The sequence below is a fragment of the Drosophila persimilis genome, unplaced genomic scaffold, assembly GCF_003286085.1.
Source record: "Drosophila persimilis strain 14011-0111.01,24,50 unplaced genomic scaffold, DperRS2 tig00000686-arrow-arrow-pilon, whole genome shotgun sequence".
In the NCBI taxonomy this organism is placed as follows: Eukaryota; Metazoa; Arthropoda; class Insecta; order Diptera; family Drosophilidae; genus Drosophila; species Drosophila persimilis.
The window spans coordinates 897015-913299 of record NW_020825336.1 but is presented as its reverse complement, the minus strand read 5'-3'; the positions used below and the strand labels follow the sequence as shown (position 1 = coordinate 913299).

General features: G+C 43.8%; 5 protein-coding genes across 6 annotated transcripts; 2 read left to right on the top strand and 3 right to left on the bottom strand.

Moving 5' to 3' along the window:
* Positions 1-479: 479 nt before the first annotated feature.
* Positions 480-902, top strand: LOC6600551 (transmembrane protein 258 homolog). The gene is made up of 2 exons (XM_002025668.2): positions 480-520; positions 586-902. Exon 2 carries the CDS (start codon positions 587-589, stop codon positions 836-838), a length of 252 nt encoding a protein of 83 aa, XP_002025704.2. The 5' UTR covers positions 480-520; position 586; the 3' UTR covers positions 839-902.
* On the bottom strand, positions 886-2832 carry LOC6600550 (tumor susceptibility gene 101 protein). Its single transcript, XM_002025667.2, has 7 exons — positions 2709-2832; positions 2501-2585; positions 2372-2437; positions 2025-2303; positions 1746-1960; positions 1334-1683; positions 886-1269 (listed from the first exon to the last, which is right to left on the bottom strand). Exons 1-7 carry the CDS (start codon positions 2751-2753, stop codon positions 1083-1085), a joined length of 1227 nt encoding a protein of 408 aa, XP_002025703.1. The 5' UTR covers positions 2754-2832; the 3' UTR covers positions 886-1082.
* A 777-nt stretch (positions 2833-3609) lies between these two features.
* Positions 3610-11721, bottom strand: LOC6600549 (tyrosine-protein phosphatase non-receptor type 61F). 2 transcript variants are annotated; one of them, XM_026991698.1, is made up of 7 exons: positions 11512-11721; positions 7451-7624; positions 7120-7382; positions 6681-7047; positions 5930-6507; positions 5740-5865; positions 3610-3780 (listed from the first exon to the last, which is right to left on the bottom strand). In XM_026991698.1, exons 1-7 carry the CDS (start codon positions 11638-11640, stop codon positions 3732-3734), a joined length of 1686 nt encoding a protein of 561 aa, XP_026847499.1. In that variant the 5' UTR covers positions 11641-11721; the 3' UTR covers positions 3610-3731. The 2 variants fall into 2 exon arrangements, with proteins under 2 accessions (XP_026847499.1, XP_002025702.1); XM_002025666.2 differs by lacking the exon at positions 3610-3780 and having other exon boundaries at positions 3866-5865; positions 11512-11720.
* A 1092-nt stretch (positions 11722-12813) lies between these two features.
* Positions 12814-13739, top strand: LOC6600548. The gene is made up of 3 exons (XM_026991795.1): positions 12814-13120; positions 13175-13435; positions 13502-13739. The coding sequence occupies exons 1-3, from the start codon at positions 12829-12831 to the stop codon at positions 13684-13686; spliced, it is 738 nt and encodes a 245-aa protein (XP_026847596.1). The 5' UTR covers positions 12814-12828; the 3' UTR covers positions 13687-13739.
* On the bottom strand, positions 13686-14776 carry LOC6600547 (rhythmically expressed gene 2 protein). Its single transcript, XM_002025664.2, has 3 exons — positions 14518-14776; positions 14365-14453; positions 13686-14251 (listed from the first exon to the last, which is right to left on the bottom strand). Exons 1-3 carry the CDS (start codon positions 14673-14675, stop codon positions 13716-13718), a joined length of 783 nt encoding a protein of 260 aa, XP_002025700.1. The 5' UTR covers positions 14676-14776; the 3' UTR covers positions 13686-13715.
* Between the last annotated feature and the right edge of the window lie 1509 nt (positions 14777-16285).

Here is a 16285-nt window from a genome sequence, read left to right as displayed (position 1 = left end):
TAAAATATACCGTCCGACCCTCAAAAATATACCGAAATATATTGTCTCATTTTTAAAATATACCAATTCAAAAAACTAGTTTAACCCAGTTAACCATCTTTAAACCGGTGACCAGCCTGAGTTAAATCGCGGAAAATAATCCTTTCACCTGAACTGCGTTAAAATTCTTCAATTTTCATAATTCTCGTGAAGTTTGTTGGTTTATCGTTCTCTGTCCATGATCGGAAATCATATTGTATTCCTCGTTTTAATATTACTAGCTAACTTGGACCCTCAGCCCTAAAAACATAGTTGTACCCGATTGATGAATCAGCTTTCTAAAAGATTTTCAAATTTTAGGACACCTTTTTATTGGATTGTATGAAATTTGCTGTCTTTTTGATCGGTATACTTACGGTATATTTCTGAGGGTCAGACCGTATACTTTATCGATAGGTCCACGGTCACACTGAATACAACACTAGCTGCCGGCCACGTACGATTTGCGTCGATTTTAACAAATAAAGATTTAAATAACAAAGTAAATTGAAGTAACCAGAGAGTAAGGGTTGGCTGACAAACTAAAGCACATTTTGATTATTGCAGCATGGACACCGTCTCGTTTGAAAACATGAAGCGCTACGTTTCGCCCATCAATCCAGCGGTATTTCCCCACCTCGCGACCGTGCTTCTCACCATCGGAACATTCTTCACGGCCTGGTTCTTCATCTTTGTCGTATCCCGGAAGACCACCAAGGAAAAGACTCTGATTAAGGAACTGCTGATTAGCTTGTGTGCCTCGATATTTCTCGGCTTTGGCATTGTGTTCCTTCTACTCACCGTCGGTATTTACGTATGAAAATAAGGCAATAACCATTCCATAATAGAAATAAACTAGAAGACCTGTCGTGGGCGTGAACGTACGTGTGGCCTTTTATTGTAATTTCAAAGATTTAATTTGCGCTTGAAACAATATCGAATATATTATGTTAACATATCAATCATGTGTATTGATGCACCCCAGAGTTGCAATCAATCGAAAAATTATAATAACTGCGGCTTATTGAAAAAAAAGAAGCTATTATTGACGTCGTATCCGGAAACTAGCCGGCGAGTCCAGCCTTTTGTCTACACTTTTGCATTGTGGCTCGCAAGATGAACTGTTTGCGCGAGAGTGTGCGGACGTGCTTGAGGAAGGTCTCCAGATCGATGACCCCGCCGCGCAAACCCTCGCCCAGATAATAAATGGCATCCTCTGTGGCAGCCTCGTCGGCATAGGCATTGAGTAATCTGAAATAGAGCACAAAAAAATTACAAACAAGGATAACTTGGAATGCAACTGGATTGGACTCACTGTCTGTAAAGTGGTGCCGTTGTGGTCACGGCCTCGTCCGGATCAATGGCTTCTGCATTCTCGAGCGTCTCCAGACTCTTCTCCAACTCCTGCTCCTTGTCGCGTAATACGTTAATGTTCTTCTGCAGGTCCACCTGCTCGCGCTCGAGGCGCGATATGATGGAATCAATCTTCGTGCTGCCCTCGACCAATTCCTGTTTGGTGCGATTCAGCGTTTCGATTTCGGCCTGATACTGATTTACCTTCTCCTGTATGCGACGGCGAAGCTTATCCTCGACAGCGCTGATGAGTGAAGCCTTGATGTGCTCCTCGGTAATGGTGCCCGTCGAGCTGGGAATCGCCGATGGGTTCTAGAAAAGTCACACAATCATTGAAACTGAAATGCATTTTCCATTTCAAATAAGATTCTTACGTAGCCCCCAGCAGGTGGGTAACTGCCAGGCTGTTGTGGGAAATTCATGTAGGGCGGATAGCCGGCGGCATTGCCCCCCGATCCGCCTGGTGGATAGGGTCCGAAATTAGCACCTGTCGGATAGGGCGGAAAGTTGCCACCGCTCGCACCACTGGCTGTAGGATAAGGCAGAAAGGAGTTGCTGGCCCCAGCACCTCCCGATTGTTGCATGTAAGCTAGATGGCAGAACGGAATCCAATTAGATGTGAGATTTTCGGTATAACTTGAACACCCACTCACCATTTGGTGGATATGGCGTAGCCAATTGTTGTTCCTTGGGATTCGAGTACACTGGCGGATGGTCGCCGAATGTCACAATCATGACCTGTATGAGGGATAGCAGATCCGAAGAGTTCGGCTGCCAGTCGTGCAAGTACGGCAGATATACTTTTCCATTGTGATCCACATACATGGACACCTTTATATGCATGCTAGGTGTGGGCTTCACAAAGCACATAGGCGCGTTCTGCGGATGAGTGTCCATCAGCCATATACATATGGGAATGTAGTAGGTGTTATCTATTGAATATACAAATATAATTTCCATCATAATCAGAGCCTCGAATTGGACTAAGTGCAAAAATTACTTTTGTAGACAACCGGTATGGTGCCCTGCAGGGTAAACAGATCTTTATAGCTTCCATCATTGAACACTGGCGAAGGGTAGACGGGGAAAATGGTTAATTGGATGCTGCTATCAGGCGGTATAGACTTACCAAACTTTTGCAGGTCGTAGGTCAGACTTCGGTACGTTGTGACAACATCTATCACATCTTTCTTAGTGACGTCGACATATTTATACTGAAAGCAAAAAAAAGGATACACGTCGTTAATTGCGTTGCATGCGAAATTAGACAAACAAGTTTCCCGAGAGTCACAAAGTGGGGAGATGCCCCTCGACAATGACTCATCTGCGTGACATACCTTGGATAGAAATTTGATTATTTTCGCTTCCTCGACAGCAGGCATTATTCTAAAATGAGATTGTGAGACAAATTGCCCGCTACACCTGGCCCAAAGTTGAGAATTTATACGAAATTTGCTGAACAAAAACAAAAGTGCAGAACCGAGTACTTTTTGATGTATTGAAGTATCGAGTACTAATCGGTTTCTGACAGTTCAGTATATCGATGGTCACATCACACCACTAACCCATACAGGATACTATTAGTGGATTGTTGGGCCACTTAAGCCCCCATTATTAAAACAGGAGAACAACTTCAGTTAAAAAGACAATACAAATAATTTATATTCACTTAAAAAAAGACCACGATATTTTTCACCAGAGCTGCGCTAGAATTCTTAAATTTTCATAATTTTCGTTGATTTTATTTTAATACTCGCTGGTCGACAATGGGCTAATCGTTCTCTGCCCATGGGCTCTTGGTCTCTGCAAGAAAACTAAAAAAAGGAAAATTTAGTTGAGATAGCTTTAAAAGCTAGCCTTGGATAACAAACAATTCCTCAACTATAAAATATCCTTTCTTCATTCCGTTCCAATGTTACGGGACGATGCTATCGATACTATCGACTAGATAATCGCTGGAACTGCGCCTGTTTGAAAGTGAATGAGTGACAAGGATATGAATGCGATCCAGTGGAATAAACCAAAATTCAAAAACCTGCATATGGATGTTTTTATACCCTAGGTTCTTTACTATACATTAAACAATGAAATTTAATAGATTGGTGACATTTATGAAATATACATTCAACTCAACACATCGATATATGTTATGGTTAGTGGTCGCACACTTGCAGACAAGACCAATCGATGTGTGGAACTATCGGCAAAAGCCGTTGCACTTAAAATGATTTACGAATCTAGAATTTATAATTATGTTTATTTCTGCAATAAAATCTACAATTATATTATGTCAAGTGATATGTTAATTTTGATTCTTTGTGTTGGTGCTGGTCTTGATGGTCTGTGCATGAGATGGGCAGTTACGATTTCTTGCACATTTTGTGACTTCTGTTTCTGTTGTTATCGCGTCTGAAATCAAACAGATGAAAACGAGGAGTTATGAATCGTAATAAATAAATAAAAAAGTACTCGGCATAGCATAGAAGAGGCTCAATTCTTGGTGTCTTATACATATATAGCTTTATTTGAATACTTTCTCTCACTTCTCTCTGTTCGTTCATCTCTCATATAGGCTTATATTGTTGTATTGCGTGTGTGGTTCGTTGTGTGGTGTGGTGTGGTGTGTTGTGTTGTGGGAGTGGGGGGATTTCGTATGTTTGTGTGTGTACTTAACCAATTGTTCAGTTAACTAGGCATTACTATAGGTATTGTTCATGTTGTTACTCGTTAAATATACTTTATATAAATATGTATTTTTCGTTTATTAGTTTAAGTTTATAAAAGTTATCCCTCTCTCTCAACTTCGCTCCACTGATCATCCGATTCCATTCCACTTTTTATTCAGCCATTGCGTGTCATTGCACTTTCTTTCGTTTATTTAATGTCCGTCTCTGTTTAATGTAGTTTCTCTGCAGCATCTGGTTAGTTGAATTCTTCGATAAATTGTGGATTACACATATATAAAAAATAACTCTTATGGTAGGTATTCTTGCACGCATTCGTTCTCTTTCTATTCTGCGGTTCTAGTTCTACGGGACATACACACTTAATCTATGGGGGCAAAACCATTGTATAGTTACTCCCGGTTCTCATTCTGATTCTGATTCCTTATAATTTTTCGTTTCGTTTATAGTAGAATACAAAAAAAAAATATATAAATGATTTTGCTATAGCAAAACCTACACGTATCGTATATATATGTATATAGATATATCATAATCATAGTGTTTTACTCGTAGTTTTTTGTGCTATTTTGCATTACTTTTTATTATTGCTTCAATGGCGCTGCATTTCTTCGTTCGTTCTTTCTTCCTTTCGTTTTTGTAGGGTGCATTGTATGATAAATCGTTAAAAACAACAATTAAAATGTGGGAAAGGAAGGGATCCGGAGCAAAGTATAATTTAAAGTCATGAAGGGGCTTTTCACATTGTTCTTATGTTCGTTTTCTCTTTTTGCTTTCCTTTTTTGGCACATTGCTGCATTTCGTTTGTTTGCCATGGTACTACTACAACAAGTGTTTGATCTTCACGTAAATCTTCATAAATAATTGTACATACATATGTAAGTCGTATGCGATAAGAAATTGCTGTACAACAACAAGTGAAGCGCGTGGGCGTGTGTGTCTGTCTGGATCGTGGCTCGTAAATATAATAGATATAGGATTCGTGAATCAATTTTTATTGCATAGCGAGCGAAGGATGTGATTTGGGTGGATTTCGGATTTCGGATTTGGGTGTTGGTGTTGGTGTAGGGGTATGTGCGGGGTGTCGAAAACTATAATATGTGCAGGAAGTCTGGGTTTCCGGGGTTCTCTTCAGGGTTTTGTTATTTAAGTATTTCCATTATTAAAATGAAAAAAATAAATTTGATCTAAAATGTCAGTCTATTGCGCAAAATCTACTTGTTACGTGATTTCTACCCGATTTTCGCTTAGTTTTTACTTTTGCTCTTGCTTCTTTCTTCGTTTGTTTTGTTTCATATACTCGTAAAAAAATTCCCTAATATATATGCATTATGTGTATCGTATCGTTCTTTCAACCCAATCGTCGGGATGATTGCGTTGCGAGGCGATCCAATCCGATCCGTGCTGACATTAGATGTTAGCCCGAGGCTCGATGAGAGACTCACAATGCGACCCGACGCGTGACGTTCGTGACGCTCGTGGCGAGCTGCCGAGGATCGGTGTCCCGCGGCAACGGGCGTCATACTGCTATTGCTACTAATGCCTACTCAATGGCTAGGTCTACATCTACTTAGTGGGTAGGTGGGACTGGGGATGGGGGGTGGGCACTTAACCTAGCTTCGTGTATGCGTATGCGCAAATCACGCCCACCACAACACCAGCCGCAATATATGTGAGTAATGACCTTCCTTTTTTTGACGCCTTCTGGTTGTCCTCGCTCTCCCGCAGCTTCCTTTTCATGTTGTTGATTTGCTTCTGCAGATGGGCCTGCTGTTCGGTGCGTTTTCGTCGCTTTAGCTCGTTCTCAGGACTGAAAATAAAACGAAAAGGTTAGGGCAGAATCCCAGAGTGGTTTCCATCATCATTTGTATTACCTCGCTGGAGTCTGGCCCGCTGTGTCAATACCATTGGCCTTGTGCTGTTCGGCAGGTGCTGCTGGCTTCTCGCTATTGGCATTCACATCATCGGCTTGGGGTGTCGTCGTCGATACATTTCCATTGACGGGCTCCACATCGAGCTCATTAATGGTCTCGTACTCCTCGTCAACATCGTCGTCCTCTTCGTCATCATCATCGTCATCGTCTTCCTCATCTAGGTCGTAGTCCTCATCGCTATCCGACTCCTGCAACGACCTTAAAGGTCTAGACGGCAACGGCGGCAAGGGACGCAGACTGTCGGCCACCTCAGCGTTGATGATCTCGTGCTGATTGATAAAATTGTTCAGTGCATCCTTGCTGCTCAGCACCGAGGGCTTGTCGCCAATGTTTTCGGCAGCCACCTCCTCGCCATTGGATTGGGCGGCTCGCATGTTCAGCGAGAGAACTCCGCCCGCGTTGGGGGCCAGCGGCAAATTCAGCGAATGTGTCCGAGGCGGCAGCGGAGGCGGCAGCTCATCCTGTGCATGTGTATCTGTCTCATTGCCAATGATTGGTTCCTTAGCGTCGAGAAAGCTCTGCAAAAGCGAGAAAAGAGAGAGAGAAGAGAGAATTTCGGATTAGTCTAACGCCTAAGCACAGAGAAGAATCTCCACTGTAAACGGCGGCGCTTGGCAGCGGACTGGCGCCCAGCCAGCATCCAACACCAAGTCCAGCTCCCGCACGCCGGCCGCTGCGAGCGCATACATACGGGATCGTTCAGTTTCTTGATGCCCTCGATGATGGCCTGATAGGAAAAGTCCAGCTGGTCGGATGTCTGTATCAGTCCCATGCGGTAGCTGCGCAGCTCGCACAGAACCTGCGACACATTGCACTCCCCGTGCTTGTCCACGAGCACGAGGCAACAGTCAACCAGGCAGAAAGTGCCCGAGCGACCAATGCCGGCACTGCAGTGCACCACGGCCGGACCGACGTCGTTGCTGAGGCAGCCAGAGTCACGTACTTGCTGCAAGAATTTCAGGAATGCATCTGGCGAACTGGGAATGCCAAAATCTGGCCATGTGATGTAGTGGAACTGCATCACCTCGCGGCTCTTCTGCGTTTCGAGATCGGTTAATCTGTGGGTGGCGGGGAAGGTTTTTATCACATTAGTTTTTCCTCCTTTAGGGGCCAGCCGCTTAGCCACTCACTTGAACCACCGCCGTACAAAGTTCTGATACGTCTCGCAGCGCACAAGCTCCACGGTGAGCTGAACGTTGGGCAGCTTGAGGGCCTTCTCCGGTCCGAGCTGATTCGGCCAGTACAGGTGGCATTTGATCTGCTTCTTCTCCATAAGCTTATTGAGCATGAGAATGGCGCTGGACTTTTGCTCCCAGACCATCAGCCAGAAGTGCCCCACAGTATCTTCCAAGGGACCCTGGGTCAGTATGTACTGGCGATCGGCACGCTCAAGCTAAACGAATGGATGTAGAAATCATCCTTAGACCTCTGATTGAAAAGAAGGCAAATGACTGCGCTTACCTTCACCAGATTGGCATTGATGTAGTCCACACTGCCGCGCTTTAGAACAATCCGCGAGTGATCATAGGGATTCACATCCCTATATCGATTCAGGCCTCGGTTCTGAGACCGCTCCGATTCCAGTGTACTAAACTGTTGCACTTTTGCCCCGCGATCACATTTCTCAGAGATTTCCTAGAAAAAATTCAAATTGGACCTATTAGAATTTATGTGCTAATACGTGTGCTTTTGCCGGAAACAATAACAACAATTAAGGAGATAGAGATTGGCCACAGCAGACTCTGGCTTATAGCCGATAGTTGAAGGAATTGACAGCACCGAATGGGGGGAAAAAATATAAGTTAATTAAAATCATGTGAAGTGATATTCAAATTACTATATATGTATACTCGACTCATCACATTCTTTGAGCTTATTTCAAATATACCACAATATTCCATATATAGTGTTTCAAAGCGCATGGATTTTTCTTGTAATTCAACAGAAATCCAATATCTTTTATCATGTGTGGAGGGCTGCCCCCGGCCACTGATTCATCCCACATATGTACATGCATATGTACATACATATATGAACAGAAGTTGGTCGCATTTCTCTTTAAGCGGTGGGCCTAACCCATCACCAATGGCACCATCACCCATCTACCAGTTAAATAGATAGAGGCACGGCACGGCACGGAGGCAGAGGCAGAGACAGGGGCAGAGGCACCCACCCAGCTGACAAACCGGCCATGACTAATTAGCCAGGCAACGATGACTGCTGCCCTGCCTGTTCTGTCGTTAATGGCATTATCTTTGGCCGCTTTGGCTGCTTGCGGCCGGCTCTATCAGCCGAATGTGTGTTTCTGAATATACAATTGATGGCACAGCTGTAAACGAATCGAACCATTCAGCAGCACCATCAAATAGAACAGCAAACAGGGTCAATGGCGCCAATCCACACGGTGACAAGTGCATCTCAAGCCCCGCTTATGGCATGTACGAGTGGAGCATATGCTGATGGGTGTGTGGTTGGTTGCCATCCCAGATACCATACCCAGCTGCTCGTAATCAGACGGCACATACTCCATCAAATATGCTGCGCTTTCGGTATGAGTAACTTTGCCGAGTGACGTTCTCGATGATTACAGTTCGCCAAAAAGCAGTTGTTAATTGTCCATTTTTCATTGTGTGGGGTAGTGTGTGTGTGAATCAGCCGAGAGAGCCCTGGGATCCATTGATTGCATGTACTTTTCCTCTTATGAAATACATTTTGGACCCTCTTACGCAATCAGCGGAGCAATGTCCGATAAGCAGAACATTCAAGTGAAATGTTTATTACAGGCACAAAAAAATGCCCAAGAGGGATTTCCGATTATTACAATAATTGATAATCCCTTGGGGAAAGGACATAAGTGTACAACATCATTTTCAAATAATTCATATTATTTTAAACCACTTGTTATAAAAAGAGAGATGTACGAGTATGGTTATGATGAGTTATCACATGTCACGTGAGAATATGTGAGATATCGAACGCAGAAAAAATGACTCGAAGCTGGGCTTTGGTTGATGGAAGCTTAGGTAGGACTGGACTGTTCATTCCCATGACAATTATATCTCATTCAAAATAGCTATATTATGAATGTTTTGTTTTCATATTGTCTTTAAGAATGAATGCATTTTCCACACAGTGAATCGAGCTACGACTGCGATACCTTTTCAACTGAGAGACTAGCTACGAATCTAAGGAATCTCTCTTATATCCTATACACGGGTACACCCATTGGAAATCACATACTGCTCCATTATTCAATATTTCGTACTTAATAGATGTATTAGAGATCGACTGGTTCTTTCCTAACCAACTTGTGGCCGAAGCAGCAACAGTTATTTTATGCTTCTTGATTATCCAGGTGACCCTTCTACCGTTTAAAGCTATAAACACACACAAGCACACAGGCAAACAAACACACGAGAAGGATAATTGAGAAATACCAGAGAGGGAGGGGAGAGTAGATGGGGTCCGTCTTGAATTTTCAAAGCGTGCAAAGAATTGTATTTCTCGAAAGAAAAGCCAAGCAAAACAAAACAAAACAAAAAGCGTTGCATGCATGCAGAGCATAATTGCAACACGCCCCCGACCACCAGCGCCCCCCCTCCGCGGCACAGCGTCACACTTCACGGCGGTTGTCATAATGGAAGGATGGATGGAACGGTGGAAGGAGGGAATGGATGGAATGGATGGATGAGTGAATGCGGCTGGCAAGGTGTAAGATGATAGACTGGATGCGGATCCATTCCAAAAAGACAGAGAGAGAGAGAGAGAGAGAGGGATAGAGAGAGAGCGGGAAGCATAACGGGAGTGGAGTGCGTTCAATGGAAATGATTATACGCCAAGTGCGCAAAAAGCATAACAAAAACTTGAATTCGCCTTTTTTTTTGTTTTTGTATTTTATGGAAGATTTCAATAGAAATATCATCCACGGGGATGCGATGTTCCACCGAAAAAAAAAATTTGTTTTGCGACACATAATTTGTGTTGTTTGTTGTCGTGTTGTGGTGCAGGGACGACTACTTTCAGTTAGTTGGAAAATTAGATTATCCTCCGCTGGGCACAAAAGGATGCCATTGCGAGGCCATAAAGGAAGATACACACACACAGCCACACACACACAAGCCAACAGACACGCATGCACACAGATAGAGGCATCCTCTTCCTAACTGCGAAGCTGAATTCCGTGAAATCCCAATTCAAGTGAGTGCCTGCCTGGCCATGGCAGAGCTCTTCCAAGCAGCGGCAGCAGCTGAAGACACATTTCGCCGGAACTGGCTATAAAGCAGAAACTGCCAGCAATGAACCAGAAGAAAGAGCAGTGAGGAGCAGGAACAGCCACAGCAACAAGAAGAAACCCAAAGAAAGACTCAAAACCAGACGCATGCCCTTTGTGCCCCTTGGCGAGAGATGCGTGCGAGTGTGTGTGTAACTGGATAGAGTGTCCATACATATGTTTGTGTGTGTGTGTGTGTGTGTGTGTATTGGAATAGTTCCCAAGTGGAAAAAAGCTAGTCTAACCCCCCCTCCCCCTAACAGTCCTCGCACAATTCATGCGTTGCGATAAAAATAAGCTTGTCAAAGTATCCTCCCTCCCTTCCTCCCCATCACTTAACTCCTATATCAACAAACGTCCAGCAATCAAAACAAAGCAAAATGCAAAAATTGTTTCCTGGAAAAACCCGCCTTTCAGTTATGGGCCCCAAAATTCGCGGAACCAAAACCCAATATACTAGGGGGCAGAGGCCTATCAATAATTATTAGAAAAAGAAAATAAAAAGAGACGGGAATTCGGCTAATCATAAAAGTTTCAAAAGGGGGGAAGCAGAGGTGTAAAGAATGGGGTAGCGCTGGGAACAGCATTTCTCAAAAAGAGAGAAACACCAGAAACAGCATAAATATGCAAACACACACTCTCTAAAACACACACACGCACACCACGCAAGTACTGTTGTTTGAGCTGCAGCCAAATTCAAAGCAGAGTGCAGCAGGTGAGCAGAGCTGTCACTGTAGCTGTAGCTGTGTATGAACGTGCATAGGTCTATGCATGTGTGTGAGAATCTGTTTGTACACTTTATTCTGTTTTTTTTTTTGGTCAAATGCTGTTTGAGCCAGGCTGGGGACCACTTATAACCAAAGACGGAGCAACAGCCACCAACACAACCACACTGGCACACACACATTCACGCTCACATGACAACAGTGGGGCCAGAGGCGGCGTGCCTACACACACACACATTCTCCCATTTAGATATGCATGTGTGTTGGTGGTGGAGGCATCTGCAGAAGCCTTTTGCGCACTCATCACATTTTCGTGGAAATCGAATCGAAAAGGAATACAATACAAATTTTTGTGTACACGTTTGTGACTCCTGCCAGGCTGTCGCTGCTGCTACGTGCATCCTCCTTCCTGGAGTCGCCAAACCATTGCTTTTTCTCCACTGTTCTTGAAAGTGGTGCAATTATTCTCCCTTCTCACTGCAACAGCAACAGCAGTAGCCCGTCATTGGTGTTGTTGTTGTTTTTACCTTGTAGAAGCGATGCCAGCCCGATCCAGTCTTTTTATTGTTATATTCCGTTTCGATTTTCTGCCTGGCGGCCGCGTTATCCTTTGTGGTCGTTGGGGACGGCGACCCACTTGTTTTCTGCTCACTCATTGTGCACTGTTTTGTTTCCTTCGTTTTGTCGCAAATTTAACTTATAATTTGGAGTCAGGCGGCGTTGTGACCGACCGTGTCACGCTTGAATTTTACGCACGCTAAATTTTTATAAATAACTACTACACATTTGCTACATGCTACATAACGGACGGAAAAAGAGGGTGTGGACAACGGGCAACTCGGCCCAAAAATGCAACGCATGAAAGGTAAAACCCACCCTACTTGCTTAATTTACCTTGCCGATTTAGTCTACAAGGTATGTTGTGCTCAAACGCTAGGTGAGGGTTCGTACGAACTTGCAATTTGCATTGGATGTTTTTGCCTGTCTTCCATACCCCTTTTTATAGCCCATTCAAAATTACGACTCATTTTATCGTCGCACGAGAGAGCACTACTCTACTTCTCGCTTTACTTTTCTTTTATTAATCGCTATTTAGCTCATTTTAAATCAAATTTTTTTTGTTTTTACCCCGTGCATCTAGATCAGCTTATATAAAGTGCAAAAAGCCCTCGAAATGTATTTCACTCACAGTTACAAGTTCCGAGCAGTGTGGACGTTTTACAACCAGTGTGACCTTCTACATTTTGCATTAGCTCAATAAAACTACAAATTCTCAGCTGATTTTCTCAGCTGATTCAAGAACGATAAAACAATTTAAAAGGATATAGTGTTTTAACAAAACTGTCTTAATCTTGATACGATATGCTAGGGCAACGAAGAAATCCAAAGCCAACGTAATAGAAACATTCAACTACTTTTCTAAGAGCTACTCAAGTACTCTTGAGTATTCAAGAGCTGCAATCCTCTATGGGTCTTATTTTTTATTCCTTATCTTATTTCAGGACGATTTTGTCACCAGATAAAAGTGTACTAGCAGAATATAACGTGTTGAATTTAGAAACGTATCAGTTAAATTATATTTTTACTCTTTGGACTATATTTTACCTATAATAAATACATGTAATATAATTTTTTATTCTCGCAAAGTTGTCACGCACATAATTTATACTCACTTAGAGTTATTTATGTTTATTTAATAATATTACTATAATAAAAAAGCATAATTTACGGTATAGTTTTAAAAAGAGATGGTATGTTTCGGTATATTTCGATGGGTCAGACAGTATATTTGACCGATAAATCACATCGCCCACCACTAACGCGTGTTATTTAATAATTAAAATATGTTGATCTCTCGCGTGTTTCGTTTAATTCATGATAAACGCCTCAGCGTCCCCGTTTTGAGGTGTTTCCACCACGAGTTCTCCACGCCACCAACGGAGCCGTCGAAAACCAAGAAGTCGCAAGGGAATCCCTTCCAGACTCTGGTCGGCGGCGTGCAGAACAAATACAAAGTTTTCCGCGATGATGAGGCCCCCGAGATTTTCGATGTGGAAGAGGCACGCCACCAGGAACAACATCTGCCAGATGAGTCGGACGCAGCTCTAGATCAGTACTATGGCTTGAACCTGAAGAGTAAGTTGTTGCATTCATAAATAATACAAATTAAACAACAATTTCCTCTCACAGGGGGCATCCGTGGAGTGTTTGATATCGAGGACTTGGTGGAACTGCTGCGCAAGGAGAATGTGGACGATATTTTCGTATGCTACGTACCCGAGGATCTCAAGTATGTGGATCACCTGGTGGTGTGCAGTGGACGCAGCTACCGACACATGATATCCACGGCGGAGTTTGTGCGTCGCATGTTCAAGATCAAGCGCACCAAAGGTGACATTCTGCCCCGCATCGAGGGCGACAAGAGTCGCGACTGGATGGCCATGGATTTGGGTCAGTCTCTAAATCCCGAATATTCCGAAGCTATCCCCAAGTTAACGATTTGAGTATAATTTTCAGGCAACATTGCATTGCATATATTTTCACCAAGGGCCAGGGAGGAGTATGATCTGGAGTCGCTGTGGGCCATCGGCCCCAAGTACGATCGCGAGAGCCAAAAGCCGCACAATCCCTATGGCGATTTGTTCATGGCCCAGGTCCCTCCCCCAGTCGAAGAGCAGCAAAAGGAAGAAACGTTGAAATAGGCTTGGCATAAGAAATACAATGACTGTGGTCACCAGACCACAGCACCATCTGAGATCTTTTTGTGAAAGTCGTACAGGCTGGGAAAGACGTGGTCCCGGTCGATATCTTCGCCGTACTTCTTCATCAAGTACGAGTAGCTCTTCTCGTGCACCAGCGCTGCATACCAACCCAGCTCTTTGGCGGCCAGATAGTCTGTGGTGGGACCATCACCCACATGCAGACACTCCTCCGGTTTCAGGTTCTTTAGGCCCGACTCCTCCATAGCCCGCTGGAATATCAATGGGTCCGGCTTCTCTGCCTGCGCCTCGTACGAGGTGAGCGCAAAGTCCAAGTACTGGTCCAGCTTGGTGTTCTGCAGTAGGGCCGGCAGACGGGGATCAAAGTTTGCTATGACCCCCAGCTTGCATTTGTTCGGCTTCAGCTCCTTGCGCAGATGCTGCAATAGCTCAACGCTGCCATTGCAGGGCTGCCAGCAAATGGATGTCTTGTACAGCTCCAGCAGATGGTTTGAGAAGTTGGTCAGCTTCTCCGTTGGGATGGCAGCTCCACTCTCCGAGAAGGTACCTAATGTATTATAATCATGTATTAGTAGAGTGCGACCATCGAGAGTTTGCACTTTGGAACAAGGTTTTTCTGTTTATCACAGAGCTGAGCACTCGACACAGACACACACGAACCTGCTATCAGCTGACGCCACCACTGCTGCCACTCCAGCGGTGGCTTTGTGTCCCGACCAAAGTTTGGATAATCCCGATTCATTTTGTACCTGAAAAGAAGGATTTTCCATTACTTAGGAGGATGTTCCCTCAGACAGGAGGAGGAAAACCCACCAGTTGGCCTTGAAGTTCTTGGCCAGCTCGTTGTTATCACAGCGCGCTCCAAACAGAGCTCCGATCTCGCCATACTGCTTGCCCGGACTAGTGCGAAACTGCAACAACGTGTTAGTCACGTCGAAGGTGATGAGACGAAAGCGGTTTAAGCTGCGCATCTCCGGTCTGTGGACTGTCCTCAACAGAATATCGACTTGGCTTTTGGACGCTCTTGGTCTGTTGGACGTTTGTTCGCGAATGAAAACTGCCGGCGTACTACGTGAGTTGCTGGCTGTTATTTTTTTGTATATACACTTTCAATGACTGAAAGCCGATCCGATACGATCCGTTCCGCCGCCCGCTGCCAGTTGTCGGAGTGGCTCTTATCAGCTAGGCTAGTAGCAGCAAAGCAGCTGCGAAACGTTTGAAATAATGCCCCTGTGTTCGCAGCGAGCATGTGTTTGTGTGCGCAGATTAATGGCAGTGGGGTTCGTTCATTTCGTGGCCCCACAGGGATGATGTGCTTATCTTGGGTGTCGTTGGTGTCATATTATTATTGACTGGCAATCTGCACTGATTACTCGCTGTGCAAACATCATTATAATAGATAGTACAGACTCGTAATTTGCCTATCAATATAAGTCGTTGGCTGCTGTTCTAACGTGTAAATATATATAGTGTCCGGCGAGAGTTCATTGATGGTAATGAATACTTGAATGGAGAATGGGATGCAAAAAAAAGTGCGATCGAAGCAATTATCATAGATATAATTTATTTAAGCGGTTTTTTTATTCCTTGTAGCATTACGTTAATTAACCTAGTCATTACGTTATTTAACGGAAAAACGCAATAATTGAATTTTACGCAATGGTGCAAGCCCAAGAGCGCCATCTGTAGAGCTTCAATTTTACTAAGTCAGTTGTCATTTTTTCCTGAAAGAGGGCGCTATTAATCGATTTCTATGGAAATCTAATCGTTATTGAAATCGAAACATGGCGGGCAGTTTGATTTAAATGGCAAGCTTGAGCCGATTAGCGGAATATATTTGTGATGACTCCAATGGATATTATTTCAAATGGTTGTCCGAGAAGACAATCCCTTGGCGCCAGCCCAACCTTTTAATCTTATCTCCTCCGAAAAGGGATTCCGACACTATCCTAAGAATTGGCTGCACCCCGTCTGCGTTGGCATTTGCCAATTCGATTCGATGTTGCTATAAATAAATCACCAATTTGCTTCTTGGCCACAAAGTCTGCTTATGTTCGGGTTTCTATGGAAGGGCGAGGGTCGGGTCCAGAAATTCCTCGCACATTCCGGTTGTCAAGTTCGACTCGTTCTCTCGAGGTTGCGGTTAGGGGTTTTGTTTTGTTTTTGTTTTTATTTTTGTTTTTTTTTTTGCTGGTCATTTTGGCTGACTTTGGGCAGTGCGGGAATGGTGCATTTTATTTATATGGAATAACTGCCGCTACCAGGAAAAGGAATTTCTAAAAAATTCCACTCTCAGAAATTGATAATGCCATTAAATACATGTATAAAATAATTCCGAGCTGATTGTATCTCTTGGGACTGCAGGACAAATGAAAGAGAGGGTGTCATTTTTCTGCCACTTTTCAAAGTGCAGGATGTAGTGGGAGTGGAACTTGACGGGAATTACGTGCACGAAGTCTTTGGGTTTCTGTGCAAGTACTTAATCTTGAAGGACACTCCAGTGTCCATCGTCTCCGCTGTGTTTATGTGCACTGATGCATATGTAAGTAGGACCGACCTTATCCATTAATTACTAATCACT

Coding starts and splice junctions, on each gene's coding strand:
- LOC6600551 (XM_002025668.2), top strand. CDS start 587: ATGGACACCGTCTCGTTTGAAAACATGAAGCGCTACGTTTCGCCCATC.
- LOC6600550 (XM_002025667.2), bottom strand. CDS start 2,753: ATGCCTGCTGTCGAGGAAGCGAAAATAATCAAATTTCTATCCAAG. Junction 1,684..1,745: donor ACCCACCTGCTGGGGGCTAC/GTAAGAATCTTA, acceptor TGACTTTTCTAG/AACCCATCGGCGATTCCCAG. Junction 1,270..1,333: donor ACGGCACCACTTTACAGACA/GTGAGTCCAATC, acceptor GCTCTATTTCAG/ATTACTCAATGCCTATGCCG.
- LOC6600549 (XM_002025666.2), bottom strand. CDS start 11,640: ATGAGTGAGCAGAAAACAAGTGGGTCGCCGTCCCCAACGACCACAAAG. Junction 6,508..6,680: donor TCAAGAAACTGAACGATCCC/GTATGTATGCGC, acceptor TCGCTTTTGCAG/AGCTTTCTCGACGCTAAGGA. Junction 5,866..5,929: donor GCGGGCCAGACTCCAGCGAG/GTAATACAAATG, acceptor TTTTATTTTCAG/TCCTGAGAACGAGCTAAAGC.
- LOC6600548 (XM_026991795.1), top strand. CDS start 12,829: ATGTTGATCTCTCGCGTGTTTCGTTTAATTCATGATAAACGCCTCAGC. Junction 13,121..13,174: donor CTATGGCTTGAACCTGAAGA/GTAAGTTGTTGC, acceptor TTCCTCTCACAG/GGGGCATCCGTGGAGTGTTT. Junction 13,436..13,501: donor CTGGATGGCCATGGATTTGG/GTCAGTCTCTAA, acceptor TATAATTTTCAG/GCAACATTGCATTGCATATA.
- LOC6600547 (XM_002025664.2), bottom strand. CDS start 14,675: ATGCGCAGCTTAAACCGCTTTCGTCTCATCACCTTCGACGTGACTAAC. Junction 14,454..14,517: donor AAGAACTTCAAGGCCAACTG/GTGGGTTTTCCT, acceptor CCTTCTTTTCAG/GTACAAAATGAATCGGGATT. Junction 14,252..14,364: donor GTGGCGTCAGCTGATAGCAG/GTTCGTGTGTGT, acceptor ATAATACATTAG/GTACCTTCTCGGAGAGTGGA.